We start from the raw sequence: 21,916 nt of genomic DNA on the forward strand, positions 1-21,916 counted from the left end.
CCACCTCCCAAAGTGTTGGGATTACAGGCCTGAGCCACCCTGCCTGGCCTAGGCTACCTTCTTAGGACCATCATCACTATCAAGCCATGGAGGGGGGTGTGAGACAACGGCAAATAAAAATACCACAAAATTTTCCTACCATTTTTAAGTTGCTTTTTTTCGGATTTGGTGTCCACTTGGTTGGTGTAAACCTTGGACTGTTTTCAGAGTTCAATTAGAGTCTTTTCTAACAGTTTTTGCTTTTTTGAATTTTTTATTTTTGTGATGAAATGGGCTCTTGGAGCTACATTCTACCCCATTTATGCTGACATCACCCCAAATATTTTTGGTGAGGAAAAGAAACTAATTTGGAATTGACTTCTAGGAGAGCTAACTAACTAAAGAGCTGGAGCCACTGATTGCAAAACAGCAAAAACATGGCTAAAGCCTTTAGGCAAGATCACATTTAAATAGCTAACATTTCTAATCATTAATACAACTTCTACACTGTTGCTGTTTTTCACTTTTCCCAACCCATTGGTTGGTGTGATGAGTTAAATTCAAGGCCCAAAACCAACAACTTCCAGGGTAAAAGTGAATTGCTTTGTTACAGTATAGTTTTATGATGATGAATACCTTCTTTAAAAAAAATATTGGTTTATAGAGTTTAAGATAAAAAAGTAACAAAGTGTTGGTATGGTGGCTCACACCTGTAATCCCAGCAGTTTGGGAGGCTGAGGCGGAAGAATTGCTTGAGGCCAAGAGTTCAAGACCAGCCTGGACAACACAGAAAGACCCTGTCTGTTAAAAAAAAAAAAATTAAAACAAAAAATTAGTCAGATGTAATGGCATGACTGTAGTCCCAGCTACTCGGAGGCTGAGGCAGGAGGATCACATGATCCCAGGAGTTTTGGGTGCAGTGAGCTATGATCGCACCACTGCACTCCAGCCTTAGTGACAGGGCGAGAATCTGTCTCCAAAAAAAAAAAAAAAAAGGACGTAACAAAGATAAACTTTGAAATCAGAAAGATTAATAAAAATAAAAGTGGACAACATACACAGCCTAATTTCAGTAATTAATATACAGCTTCAGTAACGAAGGCTGTGTGGTGGTATTGGCTTTAGAGCAGACAAACAGATCAATGGCACAGAATTAGAACCACCCATAAATTGTCAACTGATTTTTATTTTATATAGATGCCAAGTTAATCCTATCCTGAATGACAGTCTTTTCACAAATGATGCTGAGACAAATGGGCAGCTTTTATGAGAAGGGAATGGACCTCTATCCATACCGCCCAACAAATACACGCACATGGATCACAGGCCTAAATGTAAGATCAAAACTATTAGCTTAGAGGAGAAAACATAGATGACTTTATCTGTAACCTTGGAGTAGTCAAAATATTTCTTAGGATAAGAAAGCACTAACTATGAACAAATATGATAAATTGGATTTCTAAACTTTAAAAACTTCTTATCAAAATATACCATTAACAAAATGCATAGAAAAGCCCCTGAATGGGAAAATAAATGATAAGATGCATTTTCACATATGAATGCATGTAGCGAGTACAATGAAAATAATATTCCATTTATAGTATGAACAATACCTACAATAGTTGAATTTCAGACATAAATATAAAGGGAAAAATGACAGAAAAGTTGTACCTTGTACTTGATTGTAAAGACTGTAAGAAAGATAACACTTCCTAATTTAGTGAAGATATTTTCACATAAGACTAATTAATTTTTATCAGTGTATTTTAAATAATAATTTAAAATGGGATTTCCAAGTCAAGGAAACATGCCCTTGTTTTTTCTTTGTTGACTATTTTTTTTTTTTTTTCCCCTGAGACAGAGTCTCACTCTTGTCACCCAGGCTGGAGTGCTGTGGCGCGATCTCAGCTCACTGCAACCTCCACCTCCCAGGTTCAAGCAATTCTTCTGCCTCAGCCTCCCAGGTAGCTGGGATTATAGGTGCATGCCACCATGCCTGGATAATTTTTGTATTTTCAGTAGTGACGAGGTTTCACCATGTTGGCCAGGCTGGTCTTGAACTCTTGATCTCAGGTGATCCACCCACCTTGGCCTCCCAGTAGTTTGTTGACTATTCTTAATAGTGCATTTTAAAAAAATCAGATTGGATTGGGGCAATCAGGAATTCTAGAGTTGGTCTTTGATTTGTTAGTGGATATTCAAATAAACCTTCCAAAAAAGGTTAAGAATACTGGAATAAAAATTAGGCCATGAGCTGCCCCAAATATCATAACAAGAAACATAATCTTAAAAAATGTTCTGAAGATGTATGCTTTCGCTGCAGCTAAAACACACAACCCTATTATTGTTGAAATTGCACTTTGTAACACTGGGTAGCCTAGAAGATACAATGCCTCAATTGATTTTTGGTTTACTGAGGGCTGAGAACTAGAAACAAATGCATAGGAAATGTGTGCAGAAAAATCGAAAGAAAACCCTATACAAATGACAAGATTAATCATGGATATGGAATCAAGATTGACTTTCCAGAATGTCATGAAACCCGTTACCCCTACAATCACAGAACCAATAGCAAAAGTCACCCACAAGGCACACAATGGATAAGGGATTAACAATAAGGAAACAATGAACATAGCTGCTGATGCAACCAATACATTTCGAACAGTGTTTTCTAATATTGCAGCATACTGATCAAAATATATAAATGCCTGGTTATATACCATTAGGGGAATTTCACAGTCTTCAGCTATGCGTCGTAATTGGAATAACATTATTTTCTTTTTGGCTGAGGAAGAAACATCTGTTGTCTGAATGAAGCCCCGGGAAGAAATGATTTCATTTGATGATGAAATATTAATATCATGCTGAAAATTTGGAAAATTGCTTAAAAAATCAGGAATATTGTTTATAAAAGTATTCTTATCATTTGGATCTTGGCTGTTACCTTTTAAATATTGCACATATGCATCTAACCAAAACTCTGTAAGATTTTTATCTACATAGACATTTTCTTCAAAAATTGTAATACAGTTTTCCAGTTTTTGCCTAACATCTTTATCCCAGTAGTCAACTTTTTTAGTAACAATAACCATAACCCTGGGACCATAATCTGAAAAATAATCCTCCTCTATGTTAAAATATGGTGTGATGTAGGAATCGTCACTTGCCAGATTTCGAAGGTCTAAACCTTCCTGCACATGGAAACACCCATATATACTGCTTATGATGTACAAAACATATATAAAGACTACAAAATACTTGGACTCACTGCTTGTGAGAAAGGGGCCAAAATAGTCTCTAAAAAACAAACTCATTGGATGGATATCAGTTCCATGTTCATCTGGGACAGAACCAAATGGGAAACAGCAGAACTTTTTAAATGAGGACCATTTTGGGTCAGCCTTTTTCAACCAGCGTAGGCAGACTACTTCTCTTTTACCATCCAAGGCCATAAATGCTCCAAAACAGGTGATGTTATAAAAATAGCAAAATAACAGGGTCGTTCCTGTATAGATGCAAAAACATTGTACGGACCTAAAAGAGCTCATAATCCCTGTATAGAAGGCCAGGATGTTAGTGATGGTAGTGATTGTAATAGACACTGCCGCTTTTGAATAAACATTGGACATCCGCTCTCGTATGTCATCTGCAAGCCTGGTCTTATGCCAGGCAGAAATCATGATAAACATGTCATCAACCCCAACACCTGTTAAAAAAAAACAAAAAAAAAAAACCAAAACAGAATCTTCATCTTCATACGTGTTACTATCCATTAAAAATTAAACAGGTTTATCAAACCATTTTCTTTTTCTGTCTCTTAAGGTTTTATTTATCTTGTCCAACCTCTGATTAAATACTCCCTTCTCTGTGATGCTTTCCCTGGTTGCCTCTGAATTTACAACAGAACTCATCACTCCTTCCTTTGTAGTAAGTCTTTGCTTTGTACATACTCTTATTATTGCACATAACGCAGTATACTCTACTCTTCACTTTTTTTTTTTTTGAGACGGAGTCTCGCTATGTCGCCCAGGCTGGAGTGCAGTGGCGCAATCTCGGCTCACTGCAAGCTCCGCCTCCCGGGTTCACGCCATTCTCCTGCCTCAGCCTCTCCGAGTAGCTGGGACTACAGGCGCTCGCCACCACGCCCGGCTAATTTTTTTGTATTTGTAGTAGAGACGGGGTTTCACCGTGGTCTCGATCTCCTGACCTCGTGATCCGCCCGCCTCGGCCTCCCAAAGTGCTGGGATTACAAGCGTGAGCCACCGCGCCCGGCCCTCTACTCTTCACTTAGAGTGTTTCCGTGATGAGGTCAGGAAACCTGGTTTCATGGGTATTAGTCAAAGCAGCATTGACAATGTGTATCTTCGATTCCAATAGATTGCTTAAGAGATCATTTTCTCTTGTAAGATATTTCATGCTCACGTACAGACACATCCAGCCAACATTCTGTTGCTTGAAATATAAGCTGCACTTAATGTGTTCTACAGTTAGCATCTGGCTATCTCTGTGGTATGATTTGAGAGGCACCGCATAGTTTATAGACACACACAGGCACATGCACAGAAGTAGTTTTTCTGCTAGTTTGTTTCTGATACTTAGAATGTTGGTATTCAAATTTCACTTGCCCAGTTCATTATAATGAGATCAGAAATACGTGTCAAGGTAAATCTTAAGAATTCTTTACATATTAATGCCTAGATAATTAGTTCCTTTCCTCAGTGATGTTTCAGATTGGTTGGAATAGGGGAACATCTGAGGATTTTCAAGTCATGACTGAAGCCTGGGAAAGGAGGATTACAAAAAAAGGGAACTGGAAAGTGCAGCATGAGCACGTTGCAGATAAATTTCACCTCCCTCCAACTTCCTACCAGACATGTGAGTAATGAATTGCGTTATGACAATAGGATGGCTACGATAACAATAGGTGATGGGAATTTTTCAGCTCCGTTATAACCTTCTGGGACTACCGTTGTATATGCGGTCTGCTTTGTCTATGCAGTCTATCTTTGACCAAAACATTGTTATGTAGTGCATAATGGCATAAGAAAAAAATATTTGACCTTTCAATTAATCAAGGGATGCAAATTAAACCACAAGTGAGACACTTGGTTTTCTTATTAATCAATATTAGCAAGACTGAGGATTTTTGGAAGGTTTTCTGCAAACGAAGACACTCATAGTCTGCTAGGGAGAAATGGAAATTGGCACACAGTTTTTCAGTCCAAGTTTGCAACAAAGCAAAAGACTTAAAAAGGGAATACCTTTGACTATCAAATCTACTTCTAGGAATTTGTCCTAATTGGACACATGCTCAAAAGTAGGACAAGTGTGTTCATTTTGGTGTAATTTATTATAGGAAAATACAGCAAACAACATAACCCCATAACAATATGAGATTGGCCAAATCAAACATAGCATTAGACTAGAGTCATATTCAGTCTTTTTAAAAAGAGGTAGATCTTTAATGTTAAATGAACATTTCTTGTTATAAGATGTTTGAAATGGAGAGATAGCTGTATGTGTATATTTGCATAGACCAAATTCTGGATGGATATACATAAAGATATTAGCAGGAATTATCCCTGAAGGGTGGAATTACAGTTGTTTTCCATTTTTCTTTGTATTTTTGGTAAGCTCAGAATTTATTTTACAATAAGCATTAGAAAATAAAGGTGTTTATATTTTGGAAAGCAGGCATCTTGGAAAAACTAATATTTGGTTTTCTGGGGGAGATAGTGAGTTGTGTACTGGATATTAGCTTATTTATTCTAGCTTTTCAAGGCATACCTTCCTTGTATGCACTCACACCTAATCACCCAGTGTACCCCACAGCCATAAATAACTATAGTTAAGATGTATATAATTGATTTAATGTAAGCCATTTTGTAGAGTTTGCATGGAGGCCTAGGACATTCCTGTATATTACTGTAGACTTTATAAACACCAGATACTTAGGCTATTTTAAAAATTTAAAATTTAAATTTTATTTTAAAATATATTTTTCTTTCTTCAATAATAAATTAGCCGTAGCTTACTGTAACTTTATTATTTTATAAACTTTTAAGTTTTTAAAAAAGTTTTTGGCTTTTTATGATAACACGGCTTAAAATATAAAAACATTGGACAGCTGTACAAAATATTTTCTTTACTTGTATCTTTAATCTGTAAGCCTTTTTCTATTTTTTAAAAATCTTTATTTATGGCTGGGCACGGTGGCTCACGCCTGTAATCCCAGCACTTTGGGAGGCCAAGGTGGGCGGATCACGAGGTCAGGAGATCAAGACCATCCTGGCTAACATGGTGAAACCCCGTCTCTACTAAAAATACAAAAAGAAATTAGCCTGGTGGGGCGGCGGCCGCCTGTAGTCCCAGCTACTCGGAGAGGCTGAGGGAGGAGAATGGCGTGAACCCGGGAGGCGGAGCTTGCAGTGCACCAAGATTGTGCCACTGCACTCCGGTCTGGGCGACAGAGCGAGACTCTGTCTCAAAAAAAAAAAAAAAAAAAAAAAAAAAAAAAAAAAAAAAAATAAATAAATAAAATAAAAAATATTTATTTTTTTTTTACTTTCTAAACTTTTTATTAAAAACTAAGATACAAAAACACATACGAGCATAGTAGTGCATGCCTGTAGTCCCAGCTACTCGGGAGGCTGAGGCAGGAGAATAGCTTGAACCCGGGAGGCGGAGGTTGCAGTGAGCCGAGATTGAGCCACTGCACTTCAGCCTGGGTGACAGAGTGAGACTCCGTCTCAGAAAACAAACAAACAAACCAAAAACCACACACATTAGTCTAGGCCTACATAGGGTCAGAATCATCACTATCACTGTCTTCCATCTCCACATCCTGTCCCACTAGAAGGTCTTCAGGACACGTGGAATTGTCTCCTATGATAACAATAACTTCTTCTGAAATATCTCCTGTATAACCTACATGAAGCTATTTTACAGTTAACTATTTTTTTCATAAGTTAGAGTACACTCTAAAATAATGACATAAAATTTAGCGTAGTGAATACATAAAGTAGTAACAATTGTTTATTATTATGTTGTGTACATAATTGTATGTGCTATACTTTCATAAGACTGGCAGAGCAATACATTTGTTTACACCAGGATATAAGGAAAGAACATATTATTGTACAGCTGTCCAATGTGTTTGTGTTTTAAGCTGTGTTATCACAAAAAGTCAAAAAGTTTAAAAGAAACTTTAAAGTTTATAAAATAATGAAGTTACAGTAAGCTAAGGTTAATTTATTATTGAAGAAAGAAAAATACATTTTTAAATAAATGTAGCATAGCTTAAGTGTCCAGTGTTTATAAAGTCTGCAGTAGCGTACAGGAATGTCCCATACCTTATGTTCACTCAACATTCATTCACTGACTTACCCAGAGCAACTTCCAGTCTTGCAAGCTCCATTCGTGATAAGTGCCCTATACAGGTGGACCATTTTTCATATTTTCTACCATATTTTTACTGTACCTTTTCTATGTTTAGATATATTTAGATATACAAATACTTACCATTGTGTGACAGTTACCTATAGTATTCTGTATAGTAACATGCTGTACAGGATTGTAGCCTAGGAGCAAGAGGCCAACATAGCCTAGGTACGTTGTAGGAAATACAATCTAGGTTTGTGTAAGTACATTCTAGGAAGTTTACACAATGTTAAAATTGCCTATGGATGCATCTCTCGGACCCTTAATGTTAAGTGATACATGACTGTATTTTTAGTGGCGCGTATTTTGTTTTTTACATGTGAACTGCTGTTCACGTACGTGGTCTGTTTTTCCATTAGGATACTCGATCTTTCCACCTCTAGAGATATCCAGTTCAATTTCATTTCCCTGTTTCCTGGCACCTCATTTTTGAACTGTAGAGCCACCTCAATACAATTCTTTCCTTTATATCCCCTACCCCACCACATTCACGGTGTGCAGCCTCCCGTTTTGTTTTACTCACCTAGAATAAGAAATGGCGAATTGGCAACTATGATGACAAATGGCACCCCAATGTGTAACAGCAGGCCAAAGCCGCTCACCACTGCCAAGAAAGCAGAAATCACTCCAAAGGCCGCAACACACATTTTGTTTCGTATGCAGTCAAACCTGTAAATTTGGGGGGAAAAATCATGGAATTTGTGGTGGTAGCTTTCATCAATGGGTAACATTCTTGACTTGGACACCTAGTCAGAAATCTCTAAGGCAATAATTTCCACACATATCTGCTGGAGACCTTTAATTCCCAAGGACTATCTCAGAACAACTGAAAAAAAAAAAAAAGGAAAGAAAGGGAGCAGAAAAGTTAGAAATCTGTAAATCTGTACTTCTACCAACTCTCTTATATGTGATTCTTTGCAGCCAGCCAAGAACTAAGTCACTGACTAGCATTTTGGAACCACAGAGAATTACTAAAACACTGCTAATGGCTAATTCCACTCTGATCTTCAGAAGGGGGTGAATGGAATATAACAGGTAATGAAGAGCAAGCTCTACTAGAGAAAGAACATAGATCCAGTTATCTTTTTATCCATCCCTGGTCTCTAACTAGCCATAACACAACATTAAATACCTCCTGTATTTCAAAGCTAGTACAATGTGTATTGTTGTTAACATAAAGTAGGAAAGTCTTCTTTTAAGTTATTTTCAGGATTCCTTTCTACTGGTGAAGTGGGCTCTGTGGAAAAGTTGCTACGAATTTGGAAAAAATTAAAATGTGCTATATTTTAAATGACCCAACCTATGCCTGTTTCCTTGGCAAACCAACAGAAACGGGACTATATACAAAATATTTTAAAGTATGATTCAGTGCTTTACCTCCTCAACAACCATAACATTACCTTTTAAAATATTGGCAACAACCTCTGGTTTTAGATTTTGCTTGTTAGAAATTGCTTCAAAACAAATGACTGATACCTGCATTCAGATATTTTAGTAGGAGAGAGAAACTAAGTTTGGAATTTTAGTCTAGGAGCTAAAGAACTGGAGCCACTGGTTTCAAAACAGCAGGAACATGACTAAAGACCTGCAGGGGAGATCGCATTTAAATAGATACAATTCTTCTTATTAATAAAATGTCATTTAGTGCTATAAATTTCCCTCTACACACTGCTTTGAATGTCCCAGAGATTCTGGTATGTCGTGTCTTTGTTCTCATTGGTTTCAAAGAACATCTTTATTTCTGCCTTCATTTCGTTATGCACCCGGTAGTCATTCAGGAGCAGGTTGTTCAGTTTCCATGTAGTTGAGCGGTTTTGAGTGAGTTTCTTAATCCTGAGTTCTAGTTTGATTGCACTGTGGTCTGAGAGACAGTTTGTTATAATTTCTGTTCTTTTACATTTGCTGAGGAGTGCTTTACTTCCAACTATGTGGTCAATTTTGGAATAAGTGCGGTGTGGTGCTGAGAAGAATGTATATTCTGTTGATTTGGGGTGGAGAGTTCTGTAGGCATGGGCAAGGACTTCATGTCTAAAACACCAAAAGCAATGGCAACAAAAGCCAAAAGTGACAAATGGGATCTAATTAAACTAAAGAGCTTCTGCACAGCAAAAGAAACTACCATCAGAGTGAACAGGCAATCTACAGAATGGGAGAACATTTTTGCAATCTACTCATCTGACAAAGGGCTAATACCAAGAATCTACAATGAACTCAAACAAATTTACAAGAAAAAAACAACCCCATCAACAAGTGGGTGAAGGATATGAACAGACACTTCTCAAAAGAAGATATTTATGCAGCCAAAAGACACATGAAAAAATGCTCATCATCACTGGCCATCAGAGAAATGCAAATCAAAACCACAGTGAGATACCATCTCACACCAGTTAGAATGGCCATCATTAAAAAGTCAGGAAACAACAGGTGCTGGAGAGGATGTGGAGAAATAGGAACACTTTTACACTGTTGGTGGGACTGTAAACTAGTTCAACCATTGTGGAAGTCAGTGTGGCGATTCCTCAGGGATCTAGAACTAGAAATACCATTTGACCCAGCCATCCCATTACTGGGTATATACCCAAAGGATTATAAATCATGCTGCTATAAAGACACATGCACACGTATGTTTATTGTGGCACTATTCACAATAGCAAAGACTTGGAACCAACCCAAATGTCCGACAATGATAGACTGGATTAAGAAAATGTGGCACATATACACCATGGAATACTATGCAGCCATAAAAAAGGATGAGTTCATGTCCTTTGTAGGGACATGGGTGAAGCTGGAAACCATCATTCTCAGCAAACTATCGCAAGGACAAAAAACCAAACACCGCATGTTTTCACTCATAGGTGGGAACTGAACAATGAGAACACATGGACACAGGAAAGGGAACATCACACACTGGGGACTGTTGTGGGGTGGGAGGGAGGGGGGAGGGATAGCATTAGGAGATATACCTAATGTTAAATGATGAGTTAATGGGTGCAGCACACCAACATGGCACATGTGTACATATGTAACTAACCTGCACATTGTGCACATGTACCCTAAAACTTAAAGTATAATAAAAAAATTTCCATAAAAAAATAAAATAAAATGTCTATACTGTTATTGTATTTTACTTTTTCTCAACCTGGTACTATGAATTAAGGTCAGGGCCACAAGTCAACACACATACACATATAAATTCCAGGGCAAAAGTAAATTGCTTTGTTATAATAAAATCTCTTATTATAATTCTTTCTTTCCTTTCTTTTCTTTTCTCTCTCTTTTCTTTTTCCTTCCTTTCTTTCTCTTTCTCTCTCTCTCTCTCTCTGTCTTTCTCTCTTTCTTGCTTTCTTGACAGACTTTTGCTCTTTTTGCCCAGGCTGGAGTGCAATGGTGCAATCTTAGCTCACTGCAACCTCTGCCTCCCGGGTTCAAGTGATTGTCTTGTCTCAGCCGCCTGAGTAGCTGGAATTACAGGCGTGTGCCACCACATCTGGCTAATTTTGTATTTTTAGTAGAGACGGGGTTTCACCATGTTGGCCAGACTGGTCTTGAACTCCTGACCTCAGGTGATCTGCCTGCCTTGGCCTCCCAAAGTGCTGGGATTACAGGCATGAGCCACTGCGCCTGGCCTATTATAATACGTTCTTAAAACAACAATATTGGTTTATAGGAGTTTAACATAAGAAAGTAAAAGAGATGAATTTCAAAATCAGAAAGATTTTGGATAAAAGGATAAAAGGTATATATGCCAAGGTTATGCCCGTTCCTCCTTTTGAGTTTCTGGATTTCTTAGGTGTGAATTTTTCAGAGGATAGCGGAGTGAAGTATAGTATTGATTATAGAGACTTTGGCTAGATATAAATAAAGTTCAGTACTATCTGTGGTTTCAGGCATCCATTGTATGTCTTGGATAGTATTCCTGTGGAAAAGCAGGGGATTACTATACATGAAATAGCATGAGCTATAATTAAGTTCAATTTAGAGCACAGACTTTTGAAAAAGTCTTATTTAAATGACTTCATTGCAAGACAATAAATGTAGAACCCTGAAATATGTTTCAATAAGTATCTTAAATGAGCTAAATGCATGTATGCAAGGTATAATCTTCATATATGAGAGCGTGTGAGACAGGCAAAGCGGGGATATGTCCTACAACTGTCTAGGAAGCTCCACCCAGAACAGACATAAGAGACCCTCTGTGATGAGGAAAGCGGGGGAGCGAGAGGTGTCCAGGGAACTTATAAAAGTACTTGCAGGCAGCTGGGTGCAGTGGCTCATGCCTGTAATCCCAGCACTTTGGAAGGCCAAGGTGGGCGGATCACCTGAGGTTGGGAGTTTGAGACCAGCCTGTCCAACATGTTGAAACCCCGTCTCTACTAAAAATACAAAAATTAGCCAGGTGTGGTGGTGCATGCCTGTAATCCCAGCTACTCAGGAGGGTGAGGCAGGAGAATGGCTTGAACCCGGGAGGCAGAGGTTTCAGTGAACCGAGATTGCGCCATTGTACTCCAGGCTGGGTGAAGAGTGAGACTCCATCTCAAAAAAGAAAAAACACCAAACAAACACTTGCGGAAGGATCAGTTTCATATTCAAAGCCAGAGAAGACATGTATTAGACTGTCATGGCAGCATTCATGTCTTAAGAATTTTTTGATTCCATTTCTCCTACTGTTTGAGCATGCTCCAGTCTGTGAACCACTTAGCAAGATGGATAGTAAGAGAAGTGATAGGAGGGCCCTGGAATATCCCTTTTTCCCCATTAAAGGCTATTCCATGTAGCATGCTCCAGCTAGGAGAGGAGGAAAAACTTAGCTTCAAATCAAGTTACCACTTTTGTTTATGACATGAACATGAACGTGAACATGGACATTTTAATTCTGACTGGAGGACTTTTTGTCTTGCCTAAGAATTACCATAACATACAGATTGCCTGAATTTTCATGAGGCAGAGGAAGAACTTGCTCTACCTAGTAAACTTAAAACTTACAAGAAACGAAGGGAGACAAAAATACAACTGCTTTATGTTTATACCTCATGAGTCGTGTGTTCAATATGGTGGTTACATAAGCATAGAAGAGTCTTTAGAGACAACTATAAATCATTTTCCAATTCTGTTAAATATTTTTGTGCATTATTGTCCAAAATCATTTGTAAAGATATGTAAGAACTGACTAGAGTTTGTATTTTCAAAACCAACTATCTATCTAGTAGAAAAGTTTTGTTAAACCAATTATTGGTAACACGTAGACTGAATTTTTAAAATGCTTTATCCTACTAACTTTAATAGACTGAACTTTGTGGGGGCTTTTTGTTTCTTTTTAAAGTTTCCTTATTTTCTAAGTGATGTGGTCTTCCTTTCCAGGGTAACAAAATTATGAGGTAGTTTATTGACCCTAAAGAGGTCTCCAGTGTCTTCACATCCTTTTACCTACTGAGACTTCATCTTTCTTTTCCTTACACCTAAATAGTTAAATTATATTATTTGTTCCTAAACCTACCTACACATAAGAATCAGCTAGAGAAATTTTTGAAACATAGATTTCCAGATTTAACCCCAAGATATTTCAATTTGGTAGGGCGGGGCCTGAGCATATCTGGTTTATGGCTCTCTGGGTGGCTCTGATGTAAAATAATCTATTTTAATATAATTAGAATATAATCTATGGAGTTCCTCCTACATCTAAATTCTGTTGTTTGATGATATCTTTCATATTTAGTTTGAACTCGAACACAAACTACCCCTAATGCCTAGAGAACAATTTTTAAGTGCTTAACAAGGTAAACTGCACATCAGAACAATGGAGACACTTAAGTCAATTACATTAGAACTTAATTTTTTATATAGTGAAAAGTACTATTTTAAATTAGTAGAAATAGGACATGCTTCTTGGTTCTACCAACTTATCTGCCTTCATAATTGATGCAATATGTAAGGTAAAAAAGATATGACAAATCAAACAAAACTGGTCACAATTTCTTTTACTATTCCATTTGATTAGACACTATTGCTGATGGGAAAAAATGTTTTTAAAAGTCACCAGATTTAAAAAATAAGAGTTTAGCACTGGATGTTAGGAAAAACAGCAGAATAAGAAGCTCTTGTCCTCTCAAAGAATTATCAAAAAAACAAGCAGAAACGATCAGAACCAATTTTATGAACCCTGGAAAACAGTCGAAAAGTTACAGCAACCAAGCGAATGATAAATCCAGAAAAAAAAAAAAGCCCCCCCTTTCTGGCATGGTGGCAGTCTTAAAGCAGTAAGTCTTAAAGTGGCAGGGGTGTTAAAGTGGTCACACTCTTAAAGCAGCCACAGTCTCAAAGCAGCAGCAGTATTAAAGTGATCACAGCCTGAGTTCCCAGTGTGAGAGTGTTTTACTGGATCTGGAGGGGGCAGAGCAGATTTTACTCAAAAAATATTGTATACGAAAATTAGCTGGGCATGGTGGCACACGCCTGTAATTGCAGCTACTTAGGAGGCTGAGGCAGGAGAATGGCTTGAACCCAGGAGGCAGAGGTTGCAGTGCGCTGAGATCACACCACTGCACTCCAGCCTGGGTGACAGAACGAGACTCCATCTCAAAAAAAAAAAAAAAAAAAAAAAAAAAAAAAAAATATATATATATATATATATATATATATATATATATAAATATGTCTGGCTACACAAAGGACTGACGCAAGGTGCTCCGTTCTGCTTTGCTTAACTCAAAACTCAGGTTGAAAAAGTTGGCAAACATCGCAACCTGAATTAACCCTCAGATGGCTGGGACAAGAGATTACACCACAAATGTACAAAACACTAAGACAAAAGATGGGGAGCATTTCTCTGAGAATTTAGGACATTGAAAAGCAACTGTATACTGGGGAATTTAGAAAGTTACAATAAACAGTAACTAACTTGTATGAAGAAATAAAAATATCCAGTAAAAGGAAATATATGGACAACTATAAAAGCAAGTATTATTGTATTTTTGGTTGTAACTCCACGTTTTATTTTCTATAGAAGTTAAAAGACAAATGCATAAAAAATTACTGTAAATCTATGCTATAGGGCATACAATGTATCAAGATGTAATTTGTGACAAAGAGAAGAGGTTCTTGTGTGGTTTTGGATTAAATTGGTATCAATTCAGTACAGACTATTTTAAATTTAGGATGTTATATAAAATCCCCATGGTAATCACAAAGAAGATCTCTAAAAAATATCACAAAAGGGGATGAAAAGGGAATATAAACAACTCACTAGAAAAATATAAACTAAACATAAAGCATAATGGAATGTCACTGTGATAGAAATCTTACCTGGTGCAGTATAATTCCTAAGTGTACCGTATACCAGAAAAAAAAAAAACAACTATTTAAAAAAAATGAAATGTGGCGGCCAGGAGTGGTTGCTCACGCCTGTAATCCCAGCACTTTGGGAGGCCAAGGCAGGCAGATCACAGGGTCAGGAGATCGAGACCATCCTGGCTAACACGGTGAAACTCTGTCTCCACTAAAAATACAAAAAATTAGCCGGCGTGGTGGTGGGTGCCTGTAGTCCTAGCTACTCAGGAGGCCGAGGCAGGAAAATGGCATGAACCCAGGAGGCAGAGCTTGCAATGAGCCGAGATCGTGCCATTGCGCTCCAGTCTGGGTGACAGAGCAAGATTCCGTCTCAAAAAAAAAAAAAAAATTGAAATGCAGCTAGGCATAGTAGCTCATGCTGCACCCACCAGTAGGGGTGGCTCACAGTGTAATTCCACCACTTCGGGAGGTTGAGGTGAGAGGATCACTTGAGGCTAGGAGTTCAAGACCAGCCTAGGCAACACAGCAAGATCCTGTCTCTACAAAAAATAATAAAAATTAGTCAGATGTGGTGGCATGTGCCTGTAGTTCCAGCTACTCAGGGGGCTGAGGTGGGAGGATTGCTTGAGTTTAGGAGTTCAAGGCTGCAGTAAGTTATGTTTGTGCCACTCCACAGCAGCCTGGGCAACAGGGAAAGACCCTGTCTGAAAAGAAAAAAGAAATGTGAAGAAAAGAAAGCATAACAGAGGAAATGAAGGACAAGAAAGTTATAAGACAGAACATAAATTTAAAAAAGTTACAAGTTCTTTCTTGTCAGCAATTACCTTAAATGTAAATAGATTAAACTCTCCAATCAAAAGACAGGTTGGCAGAATGGATAAAACAACACGATCTAACTATATGCTGTTTACAGACTTACTTTATTGCCAAAAATATAAGTAGATTGAAAGTACATAAAAGGATACTCTACACAAATAGTAACCAAAATAGAGCAGGAATGGCTACACTAACATCAGGCAAAACAGACTTAGAGACAAAGGAGTACATTATATATTGATAAAAGGGCCAATTCCCCAAGAAGCTATAACAACTGTAAACATATGTGCACTGCATAACAGAGACCCAAAATATATGAAGTAAATATTGACAGAAGTGAAGGGGGAGATAGAGCGCTCTACAATAATAGCTGGAGAGGACTAGGCATGGTGACTTACACCTATAATTTCAGCACTTTGGGAGGCTGAGGTGGGTGGATCACTTGAGGTCAGGAGCTCGAGACCAGCCTGGTCAACATGGTGGAAACCCATCTCTACTAAAAATACAAAAATCAGGTGAGCATGGTGATACACACCTGTAATCCTAGCTACTCAGGAGGCTGAAGCAGAAGAATTGCTTGAACCTGGGAGGCGCAGGTTACAATGAGGCAAGATTGTGTCATTACACTTCTGCCTGGGTGACAGAGTGAGACTCTGTCTCAAAAAAAAAAAAAAAAGCTGGAGAATGGAATATACCACTTTCATCAATGCATAAAACATCTGAGCAGAATATCAATAAGGACACAGAGAAATGAACAACACTGCAAACCAATTAGACCCTACAGAATTATATAGAAGACTCAACCCAATGACAGCAGAATATACATTCTTCTCTAGTGCCCATGGAACATTCTCCAGGATAGATCATACATTCGGCTGTAAAACAAGTCTGAATAAATTTTAAATGACTGAAGTTATACAGTGTGTGTTTTTCCAACCAACAATAGAATAAAGCTAAAAATCAATAATAGAAGGAAAACTGGAATATTAACGAATCTACAAAAATGTAACAATACACTATTAAACAATCAAGGGACATTAGAAAATAGTTAAGAATGAAAATGAACAAAACACACAACATACAATAACTTATGGGATACAGTGATAATAGTGCTCAGAGGGAAATTTATAGCTGTAAATACCTACATTAAAAAGAAAAAAGATTTCAAATCAATAACTTAACAACTTGTGGATCTAGGGAAAGGAGGGAAAACCAAACCCAAAGCTAACAGAGAGGTGTCTTAGTCTGTTCTGCCCACCGTAACAAAATATCTTTGACTGAGAAACTTATAAACAACAGAAAATTGCTCCTTACAGTACTAGAGGCTGAGAAATCCAAGGTCAAGGCCAAAGATTTGGTGTCTAGTGAGGGTTTGCTCTTTGCTCCATAGATGGTGCCCTCTTGCTATGTCCTTACACGGTGGAAGGGGCTAATAAGCTCCCTCGGAATTATTTTTAAGAGTATCAATCCCATTCTAATCACCTCTCAAAGGCGCCACCTCATATTACTATCATACCAGGAATTAGGTTTCCACATAGGAATTTGGGAGGACACAAACATTCAGGCCACAGGAAGAAGGAAGGAAAGAATAAAGATTAGAACAGAGGTGAATACAGAATAGAAAAACAATAGAATGAATCAATCCAAAAGTTGGTTACTTGAAAAGATAACAAAATTGACTAAATTTTACCTAGTGTCTCAAAGAAAAAGAGAAGACACAAATAACTTAAGCTGACATGAAAGCGGAGACGTTACTACTGACCTTATAGAAATAGAAAAGTTTATAAGAGAACATTATCAAAAACTGTATGCCAACAAACTGGATAACCTAGACGAAATGCATGAATTCCTACAAAAACACAAATGACCTAAACTGACTTAAGGTGCAACAGAAAATCTCAAGGCCTATAACAAAAGATTAAACCAGTGATCAAAAAACTCCCAACAAAGAAAAGTCCAGGACCAGATTTCACTGATGAATCCTACCAAATATCTAAAGTGGAGGTAACAGGAATCCTTCTCAAACTCTTCCAAAAAATTGAAGAGGAGGGAATATTTCCTAACTCACTCTGGGAGACCATCATTACACTGATATAATACCAGACAATGACACCATAAGAAAAGAAAACTACAAACCAATAGCTCTCATGAATATAGGTGCAGAAGTCATAAACATATACTAGTAAGTCCAATCCAAAGCATATTAAAAGGATTATACATCATAGCCGGCTGGGATTTATCCCAGAAAGGTCATCGGGAGAAAGTCAATCAATGTAATATACCATATTTATTGAACAAAGGACAATAACCACATGATCATCTCACTAGATGTTTAAAAGGCACTTGACAAAATCCAACACCCTTTCATAATAAAAACACTAAACTAGGAATATAAAGGAAAATTCCTCAAAATAATAAAGGCATTTATAAAAATAGTAAAACATCATACTCAAGGGTGAAAGAATGAAAGCTTTCCTCTAAGATCAGATCAGATCAGAAACAAGACAGAAAAGACTCCCACCTTCCCCATTGATATGCGATGTTGTACTGGAAGTTCTAGCCAGAGCAATTAGATAAAAAAATAATAAAAAGCATCTAAATTGGAAGGGAAGAAATATAACTCTCCCTCCTCGGAGATCACATGATTGTATGTATGAAAAATACCAAAGAATCCAGAAGAAAACTACTAGAGTTAACAAATTCAGTGCAGCTTCAGGATAAAAGAGCAACACCAAAAAATTAGTTGTGTTTCTATACATGTGCAATGAACAATCCAAAAAGGAAATTAAGAAAGCAATTGCATTTAAATAGCTCTAAATGAATGAAACACCTAAGAATAATTCCAAGGAGGTGAAGGATCTGCACACTGAAAACCAGCAAACATTGGTAAAATAAACTTAAAAAGACCTGGATAGATGGAAAGATCCTTAGTTCCTGGGTTGGCAGACTCAATATTTTTAAAATGCCAGTCCTACTCAAAACAATCTGCAGATTCAACACAATCCCCATCAAAATTCCACAACCATTTCCCCCCTAGAAATGGAGAAGCTGATTCTGAAACTCATATGGAATTGCAAGGAGCCTAGGATGATCTATATAATCTTGAAGAAGAACCAAGTTGAAGGAATCAGTATTATTCAGCCATAAAAAGCAATGGAGTTCTGATACATGCAACAAGGATGAACCTTGAAAATATTATGCCTAGTGAAATGAGCCAGTCACAGAAAGAGAAATATATGATTCCACTATATGAAATCTTTAGGAAAATTCACAGAGACAAAGTAGATTAAAGTTAACTGGCACTGGGTTGGGGGTGGTGGTGGTGTTGGGGAATTTATTGCAAAATGGTAACAGTTCTTGTTTGGGATGATGCAAAATATTTGAAAACAGATCGTTGTGATGGTTGCACGCCAGTGTGGATGTAATTAATGCCACCGAATTGTACACTTAAGAGTGGCTATAACGTCATATGTTATGTCATATATATTATTATATTTTACCACAATAAAGTATTTTTCATAAAGTAAGAGATTTAAAAACTAATCAAAGCTTTTTACCTAAAGCATGATGTGACTGCAAACAGAATGATGAGAATGTATGCCAGGTGAAACATAGGGATCACAGTCACAGAAGTTGCCTGAAATTCCAGTTGTCTGGAAAGCGATGTAAAGTGGACCACCTGCCACAAAAATATACTCAGATAAATAACTTTTAATTACAATATTTGTGTGAGTTACAAAAACTATTGAAACACTTTATCTTAGTGATGAAACTATGTTAAAATTCAGCAAAAGATAAAAATACATGGATTATGACTTCAGAATAGAGAAAATAATGTAGATTTGCTTCTTTCCACACATCTATGGATTCCCCAAGTTTCTTTCAAATTCAAAGTTTAAATAAAACTCCTGAATAAACAAAATCTGAATTTTATATAAAACTTTGAAATCTTTTTTTTTTTGAGTCAGGGCCCTCAACCTCCTGGGCTCAAGTGGTCCTTCTGCCTTGGCCTTACGAATAGCTGGGACTATAGGTGTGCACCACCACGACTGGCTAACTTTTGTAATTTTTGTAGAGATGGGGTTTTGCCAGGTTGCCCAGGCTGGTCTTGAACCCCTGGACTCAAGCAGTCTACCTGCCTTGGTGTCCCAAAATGCTGGGATTACAGGCGTGAGCCACCACGCCCAGCCTAAAACTGTTTAATCTTGTTCTCATTAATAGCTGCAGAAATTGTAACTTTTTCTAAATTTGTATTAGGTTAGTGTCTTTTACTATTTCAATTGTATAACTATTTCAGAAGAGCCTGGTCTTTGAAAGCTCTTTCCAGCAGGTGTCTCTTTCACTAGGCTTATTTATACATCTGAATAGGGTTGCAGATCCACCAATAACTGAACAGCTAATATGTACCTCACACTAAGCCAGGTGCTGCTTCGTATGTATCTAACTTGAAAAATGCTAAGCTAGTTATCTTCTTAACACTATGGAATTTTTACTTAAAAGACGATTTGTTTTTTAATCCCAGTGAGCTCCAAGCAAGTTTTAGGCGCTCCCCCAAACCAGTGAAGACTTTAACTAAAAGTAGAATTTCAGAATACTGTAATTTGATTAGAAACCAAACCCCAAAATTAAACGTGAAGATCAATGTCTGTACTGAACAGGCCCATCTGGTGCACACAGGATTTGTGTTATCGACTAGAATGTTACCCAGGATTCACGATTTCTGGCATCCGTCGGTGTTAAGAAAATTGGGTTGAGTACCAAATATAGTAGAGCACACCCAGCCTAGAGGCAAGGGCCCCATAAAGTCGTCAGGAAGTGCTTTTGTTACGATTCTGGGGAGCTAGTCTTCCTCGTCCCTCTCACCTTCTCCTGGCCTCCCTGTAAACCCAAACCACCAGGTACCTCAATTTTCTTCAAGGCCAAGGTGTTCTTAATGTTGGTAAATTGGTCGAGGAAATGGGTGAGCCACTGCTTGCTCTGCGTGTCGTACTCGGGGTCCTCCGTCTTCAGGTAATACAGCAGCCGCATGGCCTTGGCCCGCAGGAGTAACTGGCCCATTCCTAGGCTGCCCCCCAAGATGTGTCCTCCGAAGAAACCGGTCAGGTAGAGGGGGTGCCCGCCGTGGTTGTAGGTAGGGAAGGAGATGCTGCTGAGGTTGAGCGTTTTGTCCACCTGCCAGGCGTACAGGAGCGGGTTGGGGGGCACGCAGAGCGCCCTGTACCTCGCGCACACCTGCTGGTACTGGATCTGGCTTCCGTTTTCCCGCGCCACACGCAGATCCTGCACCGTGCCGTCCAGTTTGCTGACTTCTGCAAACGTGGCCGGGTCCAGCAGTGAGTCGCTGTAGGAGACCACCAGAAGCGAGGCGAAATTGGCTTCGGTGCTCCTCCTGGAAGCGGAGAAGCGGTAGGAGTCGTTGGTGGTGAAATGGCCCTGCACGAAGCGCCGCTCCGCCTTGGCCGGGCTCCCCACAGGGGTGTACTGCTCCTCTAGGTCTTCCTCTTCGTCCTTGGGTAGGTACAGGAAGCCGGTGCCCAGTGCGGCTGTCAGCATCAAGGGCGCCAGCAGGAAGATCCAGGGGTGCGCGCCCACCTGCCACCCTAGCCACTGGAAGGCGCGGCACAGCGGCCCCTCTAGGCAGTCGGTGTGACAGCGGTGCCGGTGCCTGCAGATGGCCGTGGGTTCGGGGGTTTCCTCCTCCGGCAGGGGTGCATCTTCCAGCTCCAGCGGCAGGCTGGGTGCATCGTCCAGCACCGACGGCCGGGGGGGTGCATCGTCCCGCTCCGACGCCGGGGGTCCTGAGGGTTCGGGCGGTTTCGGGGGTACCAGAGGTCCCGGGGGTGGGTGCTTGCCTTCCGACTCCGATTCCTGAGATTCCTGGTACCACTCCGGCCCGGTGGCAGAGTCCCGTTTGGTGAGCTTAGGCTTCTGCTCGGGCCCCCGCCCGGGCTCGGGCTCCACCCACTGCATTGATTCTTCCTCTAAGGAAGCGCAGGAGGAACAGCAGGTGAAAAGCAGCTGCGGAGATCCCACCAGACGGTTTCCTGGCCCCACCCAACGCTTTCCTGGCCCCATCTAACGGTTTCCTGGAGAAATTCTAGGAGAGTTTGCCTTCTAGCCGCGCGCTGGAAGCGGAGGCTGCGTTGGGAGCACGTGGTTTGCCCAGTCGCCCAACTAATCTGAAATGTGTTTGTGGCGTGCTTGGTTTCTCAGGGGTTCTGCACATACAAGGAACGCTTCTTCAAGGCCATCAAATGAGTGCCTTTCCTATGGACTCGCAATTTATTGGGAGAATGTGGGTGTTTCTTCCACGCACACAAATGGCACAGAAATTCCACATGTCCTGAGTGACAGATTTTACCTTTCTTGGCGTTCACCCAGTAGCAGTTTCAAGTAA

General features: G+C 39.2%; 1 protein-coding gene across 1 annotated transcript; it reads right to left on the reverse strand.

The window, feature by feature from the left end:
* Positions 1-266: 266 nt before the first annotated feature.
* On the reverse strand, positions 267-21,589 carry LOC129480249 (patched domain-containing protein 3). The gene is made up of 4 exons (XM_055273987.2): positions 20,422-21,589; positions 19,077-19,198; positions 7,943-8,088; positions 267-3,685 (listed from the first exon to the last, which is right to left on the reverse strand). The coding sequence occupies exons 1-4, from the start codon at positions 21,487-21,489 to the stop codon at positions 2,178-2,180; spliced, it is 2,844 nt and encodes a 947-aa protein (XP_055129962.1). The 5' UTR covers positions 21,490-21,589; the 3' UTR covers positions 267-2,177.
* Positions 21,590-21,916: the final 327 nt, after the last annotated feature.

The sequence above is a fragment of the Symphalangus syndactylus genome, chromosome 4, assembly GCF_028878055.3.
Source record: "Symphalangus syndactylus isolate Jambi chromosome 4, NHGRI_mSymSyn1-v2.1_pri, whole genome shotgun sequence".
Taxonomy (NCBI): Eukaryota; Metazoa; Chordata; class Mammalia; order Primates; family Hylobatidae; genus Symphalangus; species Symphalangus syndactylus.

Coding starts and splice junctions, on each gene's coding strand:
- LOC129480249 (XM_055273987.2), bottom strand. CDS start 21,489: ATGCAGTGGGTGGAGCCCGAGCCCGGGCGGGGGCCCGAGCAGAAGCCT. Junction 8,089..19,076: donor GCAGTCACATCATGCTTTAG/GTAAAAAGCTTT, acceptor CCAAATTTACAG/GTTTGACTGCATACGAAACA. Junction 3,686..7,942: donor TTCGCCATTTCTTATTCTAG/GTGAGTAAAACA, acceptor TTTTTTTAACAG/GTGTTGGGGTTGATGACATG.